This window comes from Erinaceus europaeus, chromosome 16, assembly GCF_950295315.1.
Source record: "Erinaceus europaeus chromosome 16, mEriEur2.1, whole genome shotgun sequence".
NCBI classification, from domain to species: domain Eukaryota; kingdom Metazoa; phylum Chordata; class Mammalia; order Eulipotyphla; family Erinaceidae; genus Erinaceus; species Erinaceus europaeus.
In genome coordinates, this window is record NC_080177.1 from 33,459,007 (window position 1) to 33,478,363 (window position 19,357).

The 19,357-nt window shown below is 41.8% G+C and overlaps 1 protein-coding gene across 2 annotated transcripts; it reads left to right on the forward strand.

Moving 5' to 3' along the window:
- The first annotated feature begins 5,597 nt into the window (after positions 1-5,597).
- On the forward strand, positions 5,598-18,374 carry SIX4 (SIX homeobox 4). Of its 2 annotated transcripts, XM_016186497.2 has the most exons (4): positions 5,598-5,697; positions 5,907-6,757; positions 9,544-10,232; positions 14,168-18,374. In XM_016186497.2, exons 1-4 carry the CDS (start codon positions 5,695-5,697, stop codon positions 14,962-14,964), a joined length of 2,340 nt encoding a protein of 779 aa, XP_016041983.1. In that variant the 5' UTR covers positions 5,598-5,694; the 3' UTR covers positions 14,965-18,374. The 2 variants fall into 2 exon arrangements, with proteins under 2 accessions (XP_016041983.1, XP_007519328.1); XM_007519266.2 differs by lacking the exon at positions 5,598-5,697 and having other exon boundaries at positions 5,783-6,757.
- The last annotated feature ends 983 nt before the right edge of the window (positions 18,375-19,357 follow it).

Consider the following 19,357-nt stretch of genomic DNA (forward strand, 5'->3'; position numbering starts at 1 on the left):
TTTATTTTAGTATTTATGTTGCCCTTGTTGTTTTATTGTAGTTATTATTGTTGTTTTTGATGTCATCATTGTTGGATAGGACAGAGAGAAATGCAGAGAGGAGGGGAAGACAGAGAGGGGGAAAGAAAGACACCTGCAGACCTGCTTCACCGCTTGTGAAGTGACACCCCTGCAGGTGGGGAGCCTGGAACTCAACTGGATCCTTACGCAGGTCCTTGAGCTTTGCGCCACGTGTGCTTAACCCACTGCACTACCACCCACCGGACTCCCTACTTTTTTTTTAATATTTATTTTATTTATGTATTCCCTTTTGTTGCCCTTGTTTTATTGTTGTAGTTATTATTGTTATTAATGTCGTCGTTGTTGGATAGGACAGAGAGAAATGGAGAGAGGAGGGGAAGACAGAGGGGGGAGAGTAAGATAAACAGCTGCAGACCTACTTCACAGCTTGTGAAGAAGCGACTCCCCTGCAGGTGGGGAGCCAGGGGTTCGAACCCGGATCCTTACACTGGTTCTTGTGCTTTGTGCCACCCGCGCTTAACTTGCTGTGCTACCTCCCGACTCCCTTTAAATCTTATTTAATTTGATAGGACAAAAATTCAGAGGGGAGGACAGAAAGTGGGGGAAAGAGAGAGGGAAAGAGAAATACCTGCAACACTGCTTCACTTCTTGTGAAGCTTTCCCTCTGCAGGAGGGGAAGGGGGCAGTAGGAACTTGAACCCAGGTCCTTTTTAAAATTTTTTTTATTATCTTTATTTATTGATTGGATAGAGACAGTCATAAATTGAGAGGCAAGGGAGGGGTAGTGAGGGTGAGAGACAGAGAGACACCTGCAGCACTGCTTCACCACTTGTGAAGCTTTCCCCCTGCAGGTGGGAACTGGGGGCTCGAACCCAGGTCCTTGCGCATTGTAACATGTGCACTCAACCAGGTGTGCCACCACCCGGCCCCGTATTGCACTTGTGAATGTCGTTATCTCCTCCACCAGATTTCAAGCACCCAGAGCTCAGAAACCCCAATATATTCACAAGGACAACCCAGGTCCTTGTGCATGCTAACATGTGCACATAACCAGGTGCACCACCGCCTGGCCCCGTATTGCACTTGTGAATGTCCTTATCTCCTCCACCAGATTTTAAGCACCCAGAGCTCAGAAACCCCAATATATTCATCTATCATTCAATAGCTAATGCAGCACTTTATCTTTAATGAAGACATAATAAATGTTTGACAAAAGAATGATCATTCAGGGATGTTGACTTTATAACATCAACCATTCGCCAGTATATAACAACGGAACACCTCCTCAACCTGGAAGCCTACTGCAGTCACTACTCAATAGTAGTGACAGTAGTAGTACATACGCTTCTTTTTCTTTTCCTTTTTCTTTTTTACCAGAGCACTGCTCAGCTCTAGCTTATGGTGGTGCGGGGGACTTCAGACACGAAAGTCTCTTTGAATAACCATAATGCTATTTCCCCTGCCCATAAATTATCTTTATTGGATATAAACAGAAATCAAGAGGGGAGATAGAGAAGAAAAGAGACAGAGAGATACCTGCAGCCCTGCTTCACCACTTGCAAAGCTTTCCCCCTGCAGGTGGGGACTGGGGGCTTGAATCGGGGTCCTTGAACACTGTATGTAACATGTGCGCTCAACCAGGTGCGCCACCACCCGGCCCTCCATAAGCTTTCTATATTATAAGAAGCCACCAACACACAATTTATACAACCTTCTATCTCCTGAACAGCTAAAGTAAGCTATAGAAAGAAAGAAAAAAAGAAAGAAAGAGATAAAGAAAGAGAGAGAGGAAAGAGGGAGTAAACTGCATAATGGTTATGCAAACAGACTCATGCCTGAGGTCCCAAGGACCCAGGTTCAGTCTCCATACCATCATAAGCCAGAGCCAAGCAGTGCTCTGGTTAAAAAAAAAGAAAGAAAGAAAGAAAAAGAAAGAGAGAAAGTCTACATTCAACATGGTAATACCATTAAATATATTTAAGCAAAATACAAAATTTGGGGCTGACCAAGATTTTCTTCAATTCACTAAAATAGCTAAAAACTTTCACATATTCCACTGCTCTCTTCAACAGGAAGCAAAGATACAAAAAACAAATAGCTTCTCACCCTTATACAATTCCCACCTCAACTGTTTCTGTTTGCATAACTATTATGCTATCTACCCTCCTCCCACAACTGTTTCTCATAACAGGGCTTTCAATTGTGTATCAGCATGGCAGACTCAAGGGTCCCCAGCAAGGTAGGCATAAGAAACAGAAACAAGTATACATTAATTTATAAATCATTTGACAAAACCAATGATTTGACTCTAAGATTAACTTCCACATATATTCAGGTTTGAAGCTCTGTTCCAGTTTAACTGGATTATGTTTTAAATCAGTTAAACTGATTATGTTTAAGTTGAGAACTTCCACTCTACTTTGAGTTACTGCCAGAATGAGCTCTAAGGTTCAGCCAACTATAGGAATCTGGACCCTAATGTTGGACTCCACTTGTGGTTCCATAGGAATCTCCTTCTGAAGCTATAAAATACCAATATAGCTACAGGCTATAAATATCACAGGAAGTCATTGCTATTTCTATAGAACCTGTTAAACTTGGTACTCTGAGCAAATACTCAGAAGACTTGTGAAAGCTAAATACATGGTTTTTCAAATCAATGCACTATATCTGTGTTTTTGTTTGCTTGCTTGTTTGATTTGTTCTGCATTTTTTTTTATTTTGGAAAGTTTTGGGTTTTTTTAAATTTTTAATTTTTATTAGTGATTTAATAGTATTTTACAAGATTAGAAGATAATAGAAGTAGAATTCTACAGCACTCCCACCACCAAGGTTTTGTTACCCACCCCCCAGGATAACCAACATAGTACCTTCCAAGATTTTAGTTTATTTTATTATTTACCAGGGCACCACTCAGCTCTGGTTTATGGTAGTGCTAGAGATGGAATCTGGTACCTTTGGTGTCTCACGCATGAAAGGCTTTTTGCATAACCATTATCTATCTCCCAACCCTATCTCCCCAACCCTCTCCCAAGATTTTAGATATGGGTTGACTATATATATATATATAATTGTTTTCAAGGTCATAAATTCACTTTATGTTATTGACAGTAAACACAAAGAAGACTCCTATAACCTGAACCTGGATAATTCTAGACTACAGAAATCTGCCAAGTAAATTTTCATTACAGACATCAGTAAAATTTCCTACTTTGCACTATCAGAAGGAAGGAAACAAATATTTACTAAAGACTAAGTTGCAAGAGTTTTTTGACACATCTTATCTTATTTAGTCCTCACAACAATCTAGTTCACTTTTTTAAGTAATTATTAGCAAAGCTAGTCTTAAACTTACATCTAGCTACCTGATCCCCAAATCTACACTGTTCCCACCTTCCTACACTATGTAGGAAGTAGTCTCCTGACTGCTGTGCTTTGATACACATGCTTTGAAAATTCAAGGATTTAAGTGCAATGTAGTAGCCTCCACTGTGTGGTTAAACAGAAGACAGACATAAGTGGGAAAATTGGTGAGTCCAAGTAAAGCCTAGAATTAGGTAATAGTATTGTATCAAAGTTAATTTGTCTGGGCAAATGTACCCTTATAATAATGTTGCATGTTACTATTAACCGGAACTTAAGTAAGAGTAGGTGGGAACATATTTTATTTTTTTTGTGTATGTGAGTCAAAATTATTTTAAAATTTAAACTTAATTATTTAAATTTAATTATTTAAAACTTCAAAGCATTGGGAGGACAGTGCAAAAATAGAGCTTAGACTTCCATATCTGAGGCCTCGTAGATCACAGGTTCAATTCCCAGCAACATATAATAATGCTTAGCAGCACTTTGGTCTCCTTCTCGCTTATGTGAATTTTTTCAGAGCTTTAAAAATAAAAATTCAGGACCCAGTAGAATGCACACCTTGCCACAACTGAAGAACTCAGGTTCAAGTCCCCAGCACCTTGCCTACAGAGGAAAATGCAGGCTGAAGCTTCAAGAACAATGAAGCAGTACTGTTAATGTTGCCACTCCTCTCTGTCTGTCTCTCTCCCACTAGCTTTCTGTTTTTTGTTCTCTCACATTATCTCTTATTGTCTAAATTTTTAAAGGCTACTTAGAACTATGGAGTCACTATGCAAGCACTGTTTCTCAGCAAATAACTAGTGACTAAATAAGTATTCAAATTAAATTTCAAGGAAGCTATGTATCTCAAATATTGTTCTGAAACTCCTTACTGAACTAGATATTTCCAGTGGTGTGGGAACATATACTTGTCACTATGATTATGAATTTTACATCTAGAGATGTCAATGCTTCATGAGGGTAATACAAAAGTAAGCTAAGTCCAAAATCAAATAACATCTTGGCTGACCATCAATATCATGCAGTCTGTCCACACAAAATAGAGAACTTTGCCAAGCTGATCACAACAGCAGGTGACCTAAACAACTGTTTTAAAATATGCTGATGTTGACAGTTATGGGTAGTTATGTTGGCAATCAGGAACAGAAGGCTACCCTGAAGAAAGGTTAGAGTGATGTCCTTCAAGTGTTGAATTTTGAGAAAGAGTATCAGCAGACAGACCCAACTGACCTACCATAATGAGAGGAGCGAAGATAGGTTTGTTCGTTTTTTAAGTTTAAAAAACGAGTTTACAAATCCTGAAGGAAATAATGGCAGTCTCTGCCCACAGGCACTTCACCTCAACCCAGAGGGCAATCTTCCATCTGGCTGTGCTATGGGAAGGGCTGCTGATCCTGCACTGATCTGCAAGGCACCTGTACATAGAGACAGTGTTTCTACCAGAAATAGCATCCTCAAAGAATTATTCAGATGCTTACTTTTAAAATGTCCATACAGAAGACTTAACTTTTCATATAGCTATTATAATCAACAGCTTAGATCTCTCTTACCCTCCTCTTCCATGACAGACATTAGATATTCTACAAGCTTAGTTGCAGGGGTGTTGGGCTGTTAGCCCTCCAGATAATTGAAAGTTGAGCATATTTGTAAAAGACAGACGCTGTACTTTTCACTGGGCCCTGTATAATTTAAGAGTTTTCAAGCAGTGCCCATCTTGGAATGTTAATTTACTGTCAATGTTTCCACCTTAGCACATTCCCTAGTGTCATTCTACTCTTGACCCTTTTAAATACAAAATTCTTGATAAGGAAATCTGGAAGGAGATAAGGGGGTGTAAGGAGACACCTGGTAAACTTCCGAATTGACCATTTTGAAAATTCATTTGGATGCTGAGGATGATCTCTTTGTTAAGAATTTAGCATCTGGACATTAAGGCCATACCATTTAATAATCCTTCTGGATGCGCGGAGACTCTCTTTAAGCGAGTCTGTTGTCCACTTTCCAGGCTACAGTAGGTAATTTCCCGCCCAGAAGCATGGCCTGAAAGAATGTCAGTGTTTCCCTTCAGGTATAGGTGCCTGGGGGTCAGGGGGAGAGGGAAAGGCAAGGGGTGGAGTGGGAGGCGGGTGATCGACAGGGATAGAAACCTTGTCTCCTCCTCTGAATGTGAAATAGCCAATGAGGTGGCGCGGACGGCCTGGCCCGGCCGCCAGTGCCATATAGTATGCAGCAACCCGAGGAGTCACGTTGGGGGAACGGCAGAAAGCAGCTATCCTTTTACACTACTTTGCTCTAGCAGCTATCTTAATGGTGACTGCGTGGCCGGGGGGAAACCTGATCGGCCAGATCCAGCCGAAACCGGGAGGGAGGGAGTGGGCTTTCCGGAGGGGGGGAGGGGGGAGGGAGACGAAGAAGGAGGAGTAAGAGAGGGGGAAAGAAAGAGGAAAAAGAGTGCGAGGGAGTGAGGGAGGGAGGAAAATAAACAACAAAAAATGTCCTCTTCCTCCCCCACCGGGCAGATTGCAAGTGCGGCGGACATCAAGCAGGAGAATGGGATGGAAAGCGCCTCGGAAGGGCAGGAGGCGCCTCGAGAAGTTGCTGGGGGCGCGGCGGCGGCAGCGGGGTTGAGCCCCTCGGCTCCAACCCCTTTCCCCCTGGAGCCCGGGGACGTCGCAGCCGCCGCCGCCAGGGTGAGCGGCGAGGAAGGGACAGTGGCGGCGGCGGCGGCCGGGGCGGCGGCAGATCAGGTACAACTCCACTCGGAACTTCTAGGCAGGCACCACCACGCCGCGGCCGCCGCCGCCGCCGCCGCGCAGACCCCCCTGGCCTTCTCGCCGGACCATGTCGCCTGCGTGTGCGAGGCGCTGCAGCAGGGGGGCAACCTGGACCGCCTGGCCCGGTTTCTGTGGTCCTTGCCCCAGAGCGACCTGCTACGTGGCAACGAGAGCCTGCTGAAGGCGCGGGCGCTGGTGGCCTTCCACCAGGGCATCTACCCCGAGCTCTACAGCATCCTCGAGAGCCACAGCTTCGAGTCGGCCAACCACCCGCTGCTGCAGCAGCTCTGGTACAAGGCGCGCTACACCGAGGCCGAGCGAGCCCGCGGCCGGCCGCTGGGCGCGGTGGACAAGTACCGGCTGCGCAGGAAATTCCCCCTGCCCCGCACCATCTGGGACGGCGAGGAGACGGTGTATTGTTTCAAGGAGAAGTCGCGCAACGCACTCAAGGAGCTCTACAAGCAGAATCGCTACCCTTCGCCCGCCGAGAAGAGGCACCTGGCCAAGATCACCGGCCTCTCCCTCACCCAGGTCAGCAACTGGTTCAAGAACCGCCGGCAGCGCGATCGGAACCCCTCGGAGACCCAGTCCAAAAGGTGAGCACCAACTTTCCTCCTTCTCCCCCTTCCTCCCCCCACCCCCCTTCCCAGCTTTCTTTTCCTCCAAGCGCTCGCAAACATGGCGCTTACCTTCCCCACCAGCCTGGTCCGGCTGCCCACCTCTCCCCGCCCCCCACTGCTCCCCGACCCGCGGAGGGGGGCGGGGGCGAGGGGCGGGGGAACCTCCCTCCGGTACCCTCCCCCACTCCCCCCAGAAGTTTCTGGTCGCCCGCCTAGGTCTCAGTCCCCGCCCCCATTTCGGCCGGTCACCGCTGCCCGCTTTCCCACCCCCATCTTCGGCTTTGAAGTTGCCACGCTCTCCGGGGGTGGCGGGGCAGAGGGGCGTGTGCAGGCGCTGGGAAGGGAGCGCCTGCTGCCCTCCGAGGCCCACGCGGAGCGTCCGCGCCCGGGGTCTGCGCCTCGGCTGGGGTCACCCCGACCCGGCGCGTGCGCGCGCGCTGCCCAACCCCCGGGCGCCGCTTCCCCGGGTGCCTGAGTTGGAGCTCGCCTTGGCCTCGCGGGGCGGGAGCGAAGAGTGCTGGGTGGGTGCTGGCGGCGCCAAAAGGGGTCTGGGGCCGTCGAGGCATTTATGTGACAGAGTTAATCATTCACTCTGCCTGCTATGGTCCCCTTCCCAGCCGTGGCAACGTGGGGTGTTGGTGCAGCTTGACTCGACTGTGTTTTGAAACCTGATTCTGAACTCGTTCGGATCGGATTTCAGCGCCGCAGGGGTAGCCGGGTTGGAAGGCTGCTCTCTGGGTTTCGAACACTACGTGGCTCCCCCTCGAGTCCCATTCCGGAACGGTGGTTGCGGGTCGGGACAGACGCTGAAGGCGGACAGCCGCTGGAGAGAAGTGGGGGCGCTATCACCTCCGCACCTCCTAGAGCACCCTCACCCTGGCAACCTTGGACTTTCTAACTGGCAGGTTTCTCCCCTAAACCAGTAGAAACTCTCAGGTTTCCCCCCTTTTCTGCTTCCTCCCGACTCAGACACCTGGTGTGCGTGTCTCTTGTGTTATTGTTGGGCGAGGTAAAGTAAGGAGAAGGTCGCCTAGAGAGATGGTGTCTCCAAACCCCGCGGGGAGAGGAAAACAAGAATCCAAAAGCAACTCGAAGGTTCTGCTCAGGGAAATCTGGCCTCAGAGGAGCCTGCCTGAACCCAGGGAAGGTGATCACTAGGCGCATTCCTGAGCCCGCGGAGGCCCGCCTCTGTGGCTCTGGCCCCTGCTGCCCTGCGGGGGTCCGACGGCTCGGCGCTCCTCGCCCCAGGCTGGAGGGAGGCGCTGTGCAGGGGCCGGGCCTCTCCATAACCAAAATAAATTACACGCTAGAACTTGCGTGTTTTTCCGCAGACTGCCGAGAGGCCACGAGAAGACCGGCGCGCTGATCTCACCGCTCCACCTGCCCGCTTACCGGCACGGGCCAGGGATCTGGTCCCAGGGGCCTGGGGGCAGAGGGTGGGGAGAGAGCGCGGTGTTGCAACCATCCCAACCTGGCCTGCGCTTTCTTCTCTAGGACTCCCCGGCCTCACACCTCCAGTTTCAACTCCTACCTCCAGTTTCAGCTACATACACACACAAACACACACGCACGGTCCCCCTCCCCCAACTCACCCCGCCATTCAACTGCTCATGTTTTCGCTCCTCCCCTTCTCTCTTTCTCCCCCCTTTTCTCTCATTTCTCTCCCCCTTTCTCTCTCTCTCTCTCTCTCTCTCTCTCCCTCTCCCAGTTTAGGCCCCTCTCCGGATCTACCTCCCACCGGCACCCCCGGTGAGTCACCCTAGCGGACTGCGGCTTTGCCACAGCTAGGCTCGTAAATCAAAGTGCTTTCTGCGCTCCTGGCCCCGCAGCCCAAGGTCTGGGTAACCCCCTCCCCACCGCTTGAAAATGAACAGGCTGCAAGGATGTGGGGTCCTCTGCCAGGCCAAGTCCCACTGCTTTAAAGCTCCTTCTGCTCTGCCCTTTCCCTACCCAACACGAACTCAGACCAAGTGGAGAAGCTCAACTCCTTCCCTCCCTTGTATTGGGTATTTTCCCCTTGCGTAGGGGAAGCAAGGAACACTGCCATCAGGAACTGAAGAACTGTGGGGACTAGAGAAAGGGGTACAAGCCACTGAATGACACCCACCGTTCCCCTCCCACCTCACCAGGGCACTGGATGTTGTGTGTTAAACAGGCCCCATGGCTTCCTTTGGATTCAAAAGTGACTGCACATAACTGTTCTTGGGTTGAAAGTGTTTATCCTACAAGGACAGCCACTTTGTTGAATGAGAGTTGTCAGTCTAGTGGAGTACCAGTTTGGGAGCAGGTGAGAAATGATCATCTGTTAACTGACAATCCAAACTGAACACTTCCCACCTCCTGCTCCTTTGACAGTTTTATCTACTTTCAAAACCAGACTAATCTGAATTGGTTTGAGAGAAGGGGGAAGACCTTCCTAAACTGGAAAGACTGACCACCTCATTTAATGAACCTTTTTTCCTCTAGGGTATAAGCAGCAGCCTATTTGATAATAAGTAATAAGGCTTAAGCATTACTATATATATATATATATACAATGCTCCTGTAAATCCTATTAGCTAAATTTCCACTATTCTCTATCTGGTTAGAATCTGCTAAGATGTTTAAACAGGACTTAAAGAGGCCCTGCTGTGCTTTCCTTAAATACTTTAATGGATTTAAGGACCGGTTCTTCAAACAAATAGCACTGTGTAAAATGTCACACACACACACACACACACACCTTACCTTACCTTCATGTTTTTACTTCTTCCTCTTTATAGTGAATCAGATGGCAATCCCAGCACTGAAGATGAATCAAGCAAGGGACATGAAGACTTGTCTCCTCATCCACTCTCCAGCTCATCTGATAGTGTCACCAACCTCAACCTTTCTAGTCACATGGAGCCTGTATATATGCAACAAATTGGAAATGCTAAGATATCACTTAGCTCTTCTGGAGTTTTGTTGAATGGAAGTTTGGTACCTGCAAGCACATCACCTGTCTTTCTTAATGGTAATTCATTCATTCAGGGACCCAATGGAGTTATTCTTAATGGACTGAATGTGGGCAATACACAGACAGTGTCATTAAACCCACCCAAAATGGCCTCAAATATTGTGAGTAATGGCATGTCCATGACTGACATACTGGGGTCTACCTCCCAGGATGTGAAGGAATTTAAAGTCCTCCAGAGCTCTTCAGCTAACTCCACAGCCACCACCTCCTATAGCCCCAGTGCCCCTGTGTCATTCCCAGGGCTGATACCCAGCACAGAGGTCAAAAGAGAAGATATTCAAGCAGTGGCTTCCCAAGACGGAGGCTCTGTAGTGACTTTTACTACACCTGTGCAAATTAACCAATATGGCATTGTCCAGATCCCAAATTCCGGAGCAAATGGCCAGTTCCTGAATGGGAGCATTGGATTCTCACCACTGCAGCTGCCTCCTGTTTCAGTGGCAGCTTCACAAGGTAAAACTCTCATTCACTACCATAATGCCGCAGTGAATGTTTTAGTCAGCTGCTGGAAATGGTGCAGTTGGTGGGAGCTATAAATTGATGTTACATTATTCGTTGTTGCAGCACCAAAATAACCTTGAATTGTTTCTGCTTTTCACAGCACCCATATAATACACAGTTTACTTACATTTTTGTATCATGAGGATGGGCTTTTATTTTCCTAACAACTAAGTGGAAAAATACAGTTAATAGCAAGTCTTGCAAGTTCTCCAATCATAGAAATATGAGAGGGGGGCCAGGCAGCAGCACACCAGGTTAAACACACATAATATGAAGGGCAAAGGCCCACCTGCAGGGGTGTCGCTTCACAAGCAGTGAAGCAGAGCTGCAGGTGTCTATCTTTATCTCTCCCTCACCATCTCTCCTCTCAATTTCTCTGTCTTATCCAATAAAAAGAAAAATGACTGCCAGAGGCAGTGGATTCATAGTGCAGGCACTGAGCCCCAGCAATAACTCTGGAGGCAAAAAAAAAGGAAGAAAGAAAGAAATACGAGAAGTCAGTTGGTGCTTACAGAATAGCCCATTGCTTGACATTTTAAGATTAAAAATTAATAAGGCTAAGAACACAAAGTTAGTCAAGTAGTTAGTAAGAACATAAACACTTTACCTAAGCACTATTTATTTGACCCAAAAGTATTTTAGAAAGCAAAGCAAAAAAGACCTAATCAGTTGAACTTAATTCCTAGTCCTCCTATAATTAAGACTTAGCCAACCTAGAGGAAAGCCAAAGAGCTATATGATTGGGTTTCAGCTGCCGACTATGTACTTGCTCCCATGTGTGGCTTTACTTATGAAGATAAGCCTAAGTTATTTTTGCATGTTTGTGTCTTTATAAAAGACATTCTAGTAGAGAAATACCTCAAACTCAGGTAACATGAGGCAGTTCTTTGCTGATTTGAAACAAGTTTGGATTGCTCTGTATGTTTTTCTTTATGTAGAAATAAGAATGGATAGGATTTTTGGCAGTAGTTGTATAGCCTCTTGTATCCAAGAGTGGGAAATGTTGCTACCTATTTGTCTTCCATAAGCAAATCTGAAAGTCTGAATTTTTACAAGAGCAAAATAAGTAATACTTTGCCTTAAGTTCAACATCTATAAAATGATTATGAGACAATCCGATAATACACAATTCTTTTTTTTTCCATAATTCTGGTCTACTTCAGCTTCATTCTTCCAGGTTTAAGTCACTACCAAACACTGGGGAGGGTGGGGATCTGAAACACACAGAGAAAGCCAAATTGCTTAGTTTAATAATCTAATAGGGCTCTAACTCTTTTTGTCTCTATAGAAAATTCTCCAGCAGGAATGGATAGCATAATGGTTATGCAAAAGAGACTCTCGTGCTTGAGGCTCTGAAGTCCCAGGTTTAATCCCCCTGTATCACCATAAGCAAGAGTTGAGCCAGTGTGCTCTGGTAGAGAAAAAATTCTAAACATTAGATGTAATTTTAAAAGACAACAAACCAGAGCAAAAAAGGTGACATTAGGAGAAAAAAATAAAGCAGCAATATTCTTCACATGTAATCTAGAAAGGTACTATCATAACAAATTATTACAAACTAATAGCTAATTTTAGTTTTAATTTTTAGTGGGACATTTAATACCAAATAAGGACAGCGTTTTTAGTTAAAATTGCTAAGATCAAATGACAGGGCTGTCACTTCTTAGCCTGTCTGGGTAAGTTGAAGGGCTAAGTTTAACCAGATGGGTTCAGGAAGCAGTTTTCCTCTAGTAACTGTGTACTGAAGTTCTTAGTTTAGCATTTGAATATTCAGCCTTTCTTAGAAAACAGTTAACAAACTTTTTAAAAAGTGTTCAGACAAGGTGGATTTTCTTTAGAAAATATATTACATCATTACAAAGTTATTATTTGGACCTTTGCAATGTTTCAATTGGACTTTTTATTGGTCTTGAAATTATTGTTTAGTTTACAAATAAATGAAAGTCATACTTTAAAATTAAGTTTTAGAACATATCTGTTTTCCCTTTCATTTACAAATGTTTGTATACACACTCAGAAATGTTATTGATATTTAATAATGGTTAGGGAAAAGTATCACATCTATTATGGCTCTCTTAAATAATCATTTTAAGTTCAAATAAAGTGTTTTACTTAAAAACAATGCTTTGCTTGAGGGCGAGGTAGTCTTGCACCCAGTTAAGTGCACATAACACCATATGAAAGGACCAGAGTTGAACTGCCCCTGCTCCCCACCAGCATGGGTGATGCTTCATGAATGGTGGCACAGATCTGCTGGTATCTTTCTCTCTCCCTCTCTAATTCCCCTCTCTCTCTCAATTTTTCTCTGTCCTATCGAATAAAATGGAAAAGATGGCTGCCAGGAGCAATGGGTTCATAGAGTTAACACCAAACCCCAGAGATAACCCTGGAGGCTGAAAAAAAAAAGTCACTGGGAGCAGTGGATTCATAGTGCTGGCACTCAACCCCAACAATAACCCTAGTGGCAATAAAAATATAAATAAGTAAACAGACGGACAAGACAATGTTTTGCTCAAAAATTTTTTGAGATACTAAAACAAGGGCAACAAAAGAAAATAAGTATTTTTAAATTTTTTTTTAAAATTTGAGATACATGTAAATAATGCAGTGATTTATCAATATAAGTAGTGTTATAGTCACTATAACACCACTACATTGTTATTCTGACTCAAGAAGGGAAATGTAGGTGAATTACTTTCACCATTGGGCTGCTTATTTTCAAATCAGGAGTTTATTACACACCTCATTCTGATCAAAGTAAATAGTCTGAATTATTCTTTCATAAAACTCCCCCCCAAATCTTCTTTTCTTTCAGTAGCAAGACAATTGGCATTATTTCACTATGTCTCCATAAACACTCATAAATAAAAGGGTTTTATTTGATGATGAGGCAAGGGGGGTCCTAATTTATATACACTGTATGAATTGCCTGATTGGAATGTCCTCTCAGCTTTCTACTTACATTTCTTTTAACTGCTTCTGGTCTTTGCAAACCATTATAGCAAAAGCCTCAAAAGATATGAGCCTTTGAGAGTAGCATTAATTTTGGTCCTTTATGTTAACCTTTGGTTTTTTTTAAAAAAAAGCACTGCATTATTATTAATTCTTCCAATTACTCCAACAGTGAAAATTCAGAACTATCACACACACAGAAAAAAAAATAATTTAATAACTTTTGTTGACTTAACATTATTTTATGGTTAGTTAGGTGAAGGTTTAAAGTTTGCCTGTATCAGTTTATATGATTAATTTTAAGTCCCAGGATAATTTGTTTATGTGATATTTTCTACATATCTATGTTTAACCTCAGTTACTGAACTTAAACATTTTAAAGGGGGGTTATTTTGCATTTATGTTTTCTAGTCGTTTTTTTTAATTTTTATTTATTTTAATCAGAGAGACTAAAACAATGCACAGCTCTGGCTTGTGGTGCTGGAAACTGAACATGGGACCTCAGAGCATCAGGCATGAAAGTCTTTTGCAAAACCATTATACCATCACCACAGCCCATGTTTTTTGGTTCTAACAGGCAGACAACTAGCAATAACTGTCAACTAATTGAAAGACATAAAGTCAATAATAGTAAACTAGAAACCTGACTGAAATTATTAGAACTTGAAAAAAAAAATGTGCACACTTAGTTTCTAAAACCATTTCTAAGCACATTTGGTTATCAGAATTCCTGAGATGGGGGTGGTAAAATGTATATCTGTTATAAGACTACAGTAAGTCAAGTTCTCAGGAGTAGAACTTAGGACGTGAGTTTTAAGTGCTCAAAGGGCTTCCACTAAACCTGAGAAAAATCATGTGACTAAAAAGTAACCTTTTACTTTCCTGATCACTTGCATCAACTGTCTGTACTTTATTTATTTTATTTTATTTTTTAGGTAATATTTCAGTAAATACAAGCACTTCAGATGGGAGCACATTTACAAGTGAGTCAACTACAATTCAGCAAGGAAAGGTTTTTTTGAGCTCTCTTGCTCCCAGTGCAGTGGTATACACTGTTCCTAATTCAGGCCAAACTATAGGATCTGTTAAACAGGAGAGTTTGGAGAGAAGCCTGGTGTTTTCTCAGCTGATGCCTGTCAATCAGAATGCTCAAGTTAATGCAAATCTGTCTTCTGAAAATATCTCCGGGAGTAGCCTCCATTCACTAGCCTCCTCATTAGTTAATGTGTCCCCAACACACAATTTTTCTCTGACTCCACCGACCTTATTAAATCCCACCGAGCTGAACCCTGACATTGCTGATGGCCAGCAAATGTCTGCCCCTGTGGCAAGCAAATCTACTGTGACATCTGTCAGTAACACTAACTATGCAACTCTACAGAACTGCTCCCTTATTACTGGTCAAGATCTATTATCAGTTCCTATGACCCAGGCTGCCCTTGGGGAAATAGTTCCTACAGCTGAAGACCAGGTGGGTCACCCCTCCCCAACAGTACACCAGGATTTTGTCAGAGAACATCCTTTGGTTCTGCAATCAGTAGCTAACATAAAAGAAACTTTCTTAACAAATTCAGAGAGCAAAACAGCAAGCAACTTAATGATGCTGGACTCCAAATCCAAGTATGTCCTTGAAGGCATGGTGGAGACTGTCTGTGAAGACCTAGAAACAGATAAAAAAGAGCTTGCCAAGCTTCAGACTGTCCAACTGGATGAAGATATGCAAGACTTATGAACTTTATTCCCACTTTCTTTTTTTGCATCAGGGGACAAACCTTTTCCTGAAGCCCATAGAGCATAAAACATATTCCCATTTAAAGAGAAATACTAGTTTTGCAAGTAAATGCATTCAAAAGACTTTGGATTGATCTGCATGAAGATCGCAATTAAATATATAGGAGTAAAACTACATTACTACAGCCTTTTGTTCAGATGTATTCTCTTTTAAATAGATGGAGACGAAAGAACATGAAATACATCAAGTCAGTGTACCATTTGGAGACATTCTGAGGTCAAATGGAACTGATGAACACTTTTTTAATTGAAAAAAAAAAATCTATATGTGTGTGTATATATATACATATCTAATGTAGAAAATTAAATATCATTACAGAACTTTAGCAAGAATATAGTTCTTTTTGTTTACTTTTACTCCATGGGCATTTATAAGGTTAAGAAATACAAATGGTACTCCACACTATTCTAAGGGTATAGTTTTGAATATATGTTTTGGGTTTTTTTTCCCAGCATTTTTGTGAAAGTTTCAGTTTGTCTACACATTTCCAAATATGATTGGTAATAGTTCAGTGTGGCAGAGAAAGTTTGCAACTTTACTAAAAACTTTGGAACAAATTTCTGTATGAGTGTAAATGTATCTAGTCCTTATAACAAGGAATAGAGTAATTCAGTGAATTTTATTTATGCTGTATATGTTTTCTTATACTTCGGATACTATGAACTGAAAAAAAAAGTTTTCTTACTGTTTAATTTATTATTATTGTTTGAACAGGAAGTTTTCCAACAAAGTTTCCAGTTCCAACGAAGTTTAAATTTTTGTAGGATTTTTTAAAGTAATGATTTTTATCAGTACTTTATTAAGGTCAAGATTAATAACACTGAAACAGGAAATCTAACTCCCAATATTGGAATTTTTGTACTTTTTTTTCACATCCTTGTTCTTTATTTAGCAACTTTAATTCATTTAAATATGCTGTCTTTTAACTTCTATGTGCCTTTTTACCTTGTGGCCTTTTTATTCTTACTAAGGTACAGATGTGTCAACAAAAGCACTGAAGGCTCTTTTCTACTTTAACAGGGTTAATTTCACCACAATGAATATGTAAATTTAATTCAACAGAATTCCATCCTGTTGAAGCTGAGTTCTAAATATTTTTAGTTATTACATTATGACATTTGACTGTTGTTTGCACTATATTATCATATATCTTAAAGTCCAACTTTAGGGTGCCCTCAAGAAGCTTGTTGTATAATGCTGTGATCTGTGGTCTTAGTTTTTAACAGGACTGAACACAAGATGTAACAATTCAAACACATTTTGTAGTGACTAGAATCTGTGGTCTCTGAAAAGTAACAAAGATGAGAAAATGATCTCATTAGAGATCACTGAAAATAGTTGGACATCAAGATGTTACCTCATCTTGCTTTCTATAGGATTAGAGCAAAAGGTCTACTCTAGGCCTTCTACATGCCCATCAACAGAACATGTTAAATAAGAGGCATAGAGGATTTAATGTTTGTTACTGCAAATGGAACTTGTAGGCATAAATGCAGAGTCCTGTGAAGAATTCCTCTTTCATCAATTTGATAAAGAACTTAGATCTCATTTTTAATGGAATTAGTGAATGTTTCTAAACTGCTGAAACTCATGTTTTTGTTTTGTTTTTATTAAACCAGGTGTTTTAGAGTTCTTTTCACTCCACCATTACTTATACAGACTTTTCCCTCCTTTGGATGTGTGCTGATCATATTACTAAGATTGATTACTTGGTTCTATAGTGTAGTTTACATAAAAATGATGTTTTCCACTTGATTGCTACAGATACCAAGTTTGCTAATTATTTATAAACCCATCCAATAAGGGAAATGGAGTATTTCAGAAGATATATATATATATACATATATATATATGTATATATATACTTTTTTATGTCTTCCAAAAATACATGAAGCCTCTTTTATTCAAAGTTCTTCCTCATTTCTCTCAAGAAAAAAGATAGCACAAAACCTAAGACTTGCCTAAGAAACCCATTTATACTCTCAATATGATGTAATTATATCCCGACAATTATTCCAGGTCGCAATACAGTATACCAGTTAAGACTCAATGCACATCATAAAGCACATTTTGTTCTTTTCTATTGTCAGTAGAATAAGGGCCAGTAGATATGTAGCCCATATATATGTGAATGAAATAAGATAAACCCCATGATCTCCTTGCACAGAATTGCAAATATCTGGTTTAGTTGTTGTTGTTGTTGTTGTTTTGGGGGGGGTGGGGGTGCTTTCAATACCAAGGGCCAGACTCTGAACCCTTAGAGTTCATGTGGCAGAATTTCTTAAATAAACCAATGCTTGAAGATGCTGCAAATGATCCTCTAATGATCCCCTTAGAGGAATCAGAATAGGAGAAGATAACTCTCCCTGCAAATCCCAACCCATGCTGCTGGCTGTGAGATTTTTGGTGTGAGCCTATCTATGCACTCTATCAGCCAGACCCAGCATTTAGCTGTTAGTGACAACTAATAAAGGACAGTCTGTTGGTTAAAGAAGGTGCATTTGTTCCTCAATCAAGCAAGAGCACCTGTATTGTACTGTTTTATATCTCATGTATATTTATAGTAATAAAAAGACTGAATTGTACACATGTTTCTGTACCTTTCTTGTGTTATGAAAGGCAGGTGGACTTTATAGCCATATGTAACAATCCATAGTTAAGTTGCACACTGACCCAAAGTCTCCCTGAATATGCCTTTGCATCTTGCATGTTAAAAGATGGATTATTGGGCATGTTACATGTTAGACAAGTGTGCATTAGTATATAGCCAGAACTTCTTCAGTCTAAAATGTTTCAACAGGTCATCTCATCATAAAAATATAAATAGTTCAGGAAAATTGTGGGGGGGGAAATAATTACATTTAACAAAAATGTTTTCAAGTCTTCCTAGAATTTAAGCGATAGAGCCTACCAGTTATTTTGTGTCTAAATGACAAATATGTTAATTTAATATTACCATCATATGTTTTAATCAAAATTATATAGCATGTGACTTTTGACTTTCAGGGTTCTCAAAAAGTTTTATTCTTTTGCTGCATGTACTGTATGTTTAGAGGCAATCAGTTCTATACTCGATATGGTTTTACTGTGCCTTACACAAAGAAAATCGATACAGAATGTATATCCTGGGTGGGGTAACAGAGTTTCTAATGCACTGTTAGGTGAGGGCACACAGAGCATGTCCCAGACATTTCTGTGCTTAATTACCCAACCAAAGAGATCTAAAGTATGTATGTTGTACTGTAATGGGGGGTTTATGCCTGGACAATTAAGTGTTTTATTTGTTTTCTGAAATGATGTGAACTTATTTTTCTAAACACTATGCTAAATAAACTTTATATTTATATGTACCTAGTGTTGAGAAGTTACTTACCTAGAAGAAGAGTAAAAGCAAAAAAAAAAAAAAATCCACAAAGTTACACAAAGAAGAGATAGATCACTGGGTAGAGTGCATGCCTGGTCATACCCGTGGCCAGTGCCTGAATCTTCCTGGCACCACAGGGAAGCTTCTTGCTATCATGTCTTCCCCTCTCTTCCTCTACCTGAATGAAAAAGTTGACCCAGGAACAGTAAATTCACAATTTTGTAAGATCCTGACTTAAAAAAAAAAAAAAGCTATATGAGCTGAAAAATGTAAAAACGATAGGAATCATTCTGATAAATAATAATCAATTACCCTTTGTAATATATATAGTGTGTGTGCAAGTCTTAACTACTGTATACTCAGAACTAAATGATTCATCACAAATAAAGGATTTGTATTTTATTTGGAGTGGCCCCAAATCTGAATATGTTACTCTTTGAAGTTAAATTGAACTGGAAAATCCAAAGACCATGCCATTCCTAGACTTATTGAAAAATATCACTCACCTTTAAAGCATTGCTGTTAGCCTGGTTACTATACCACATTTGAACTCACCATGGATTGACTTATAAATTACAGATAGAGCTCCATACTCATCGTGTGTGTGTGTGTGTGTGTGTGTGTGTGTGTGTGTGTGTGTGTGTGTGTGTGTGTGTGTGTGTGATAATTTTCTATGCCTCCCATGCTGAAATGATGAAATTAGTTAATAAAGTAGATTGGCACCAGCTGTACAATTCTATTTTAAAAATTTCTTAAATTCATCAAAGTCACTTCAGGTATCATCCATACTCCTCTTCAGTTTGTCAATTTTTAAATTACTTATTGGGCCAGCAAAATAGCTTACTTGGTTTGTGTGCTGCTTTGGCAAGTGAGTGACCCAAGTCTGAATCTGGCCCCTACCCCTATCACATTGAATGAAGCTTTAGTGCTGTCTGTAGTCTCTGTCTCTTTCTCTCTCTGTCTCTACCA

Coding starts and splice junctions, on each gene's coding strand:
- SIX4 (XM_007519266.2), top strand. CDS start 5,880: ATGTCCTCTTCCTCCCCCACCGGGCAGATTGCAAGTGCGGCGGACATC. Junction 6,758..9,543: donor TCGGAGACCCAGTCCAAAAG/GTGAGCACCAAC, acceptor TCCTCTTTATAG/TGAATCAGATGGCAATCCCA. Junction 10,233..14,167: donor TTCAGTGGCAGCTTCACAAG/GTAAAACTCTCA, acceptor TTTATTTTTTAG/GTAATATTTCAGTAAATACA.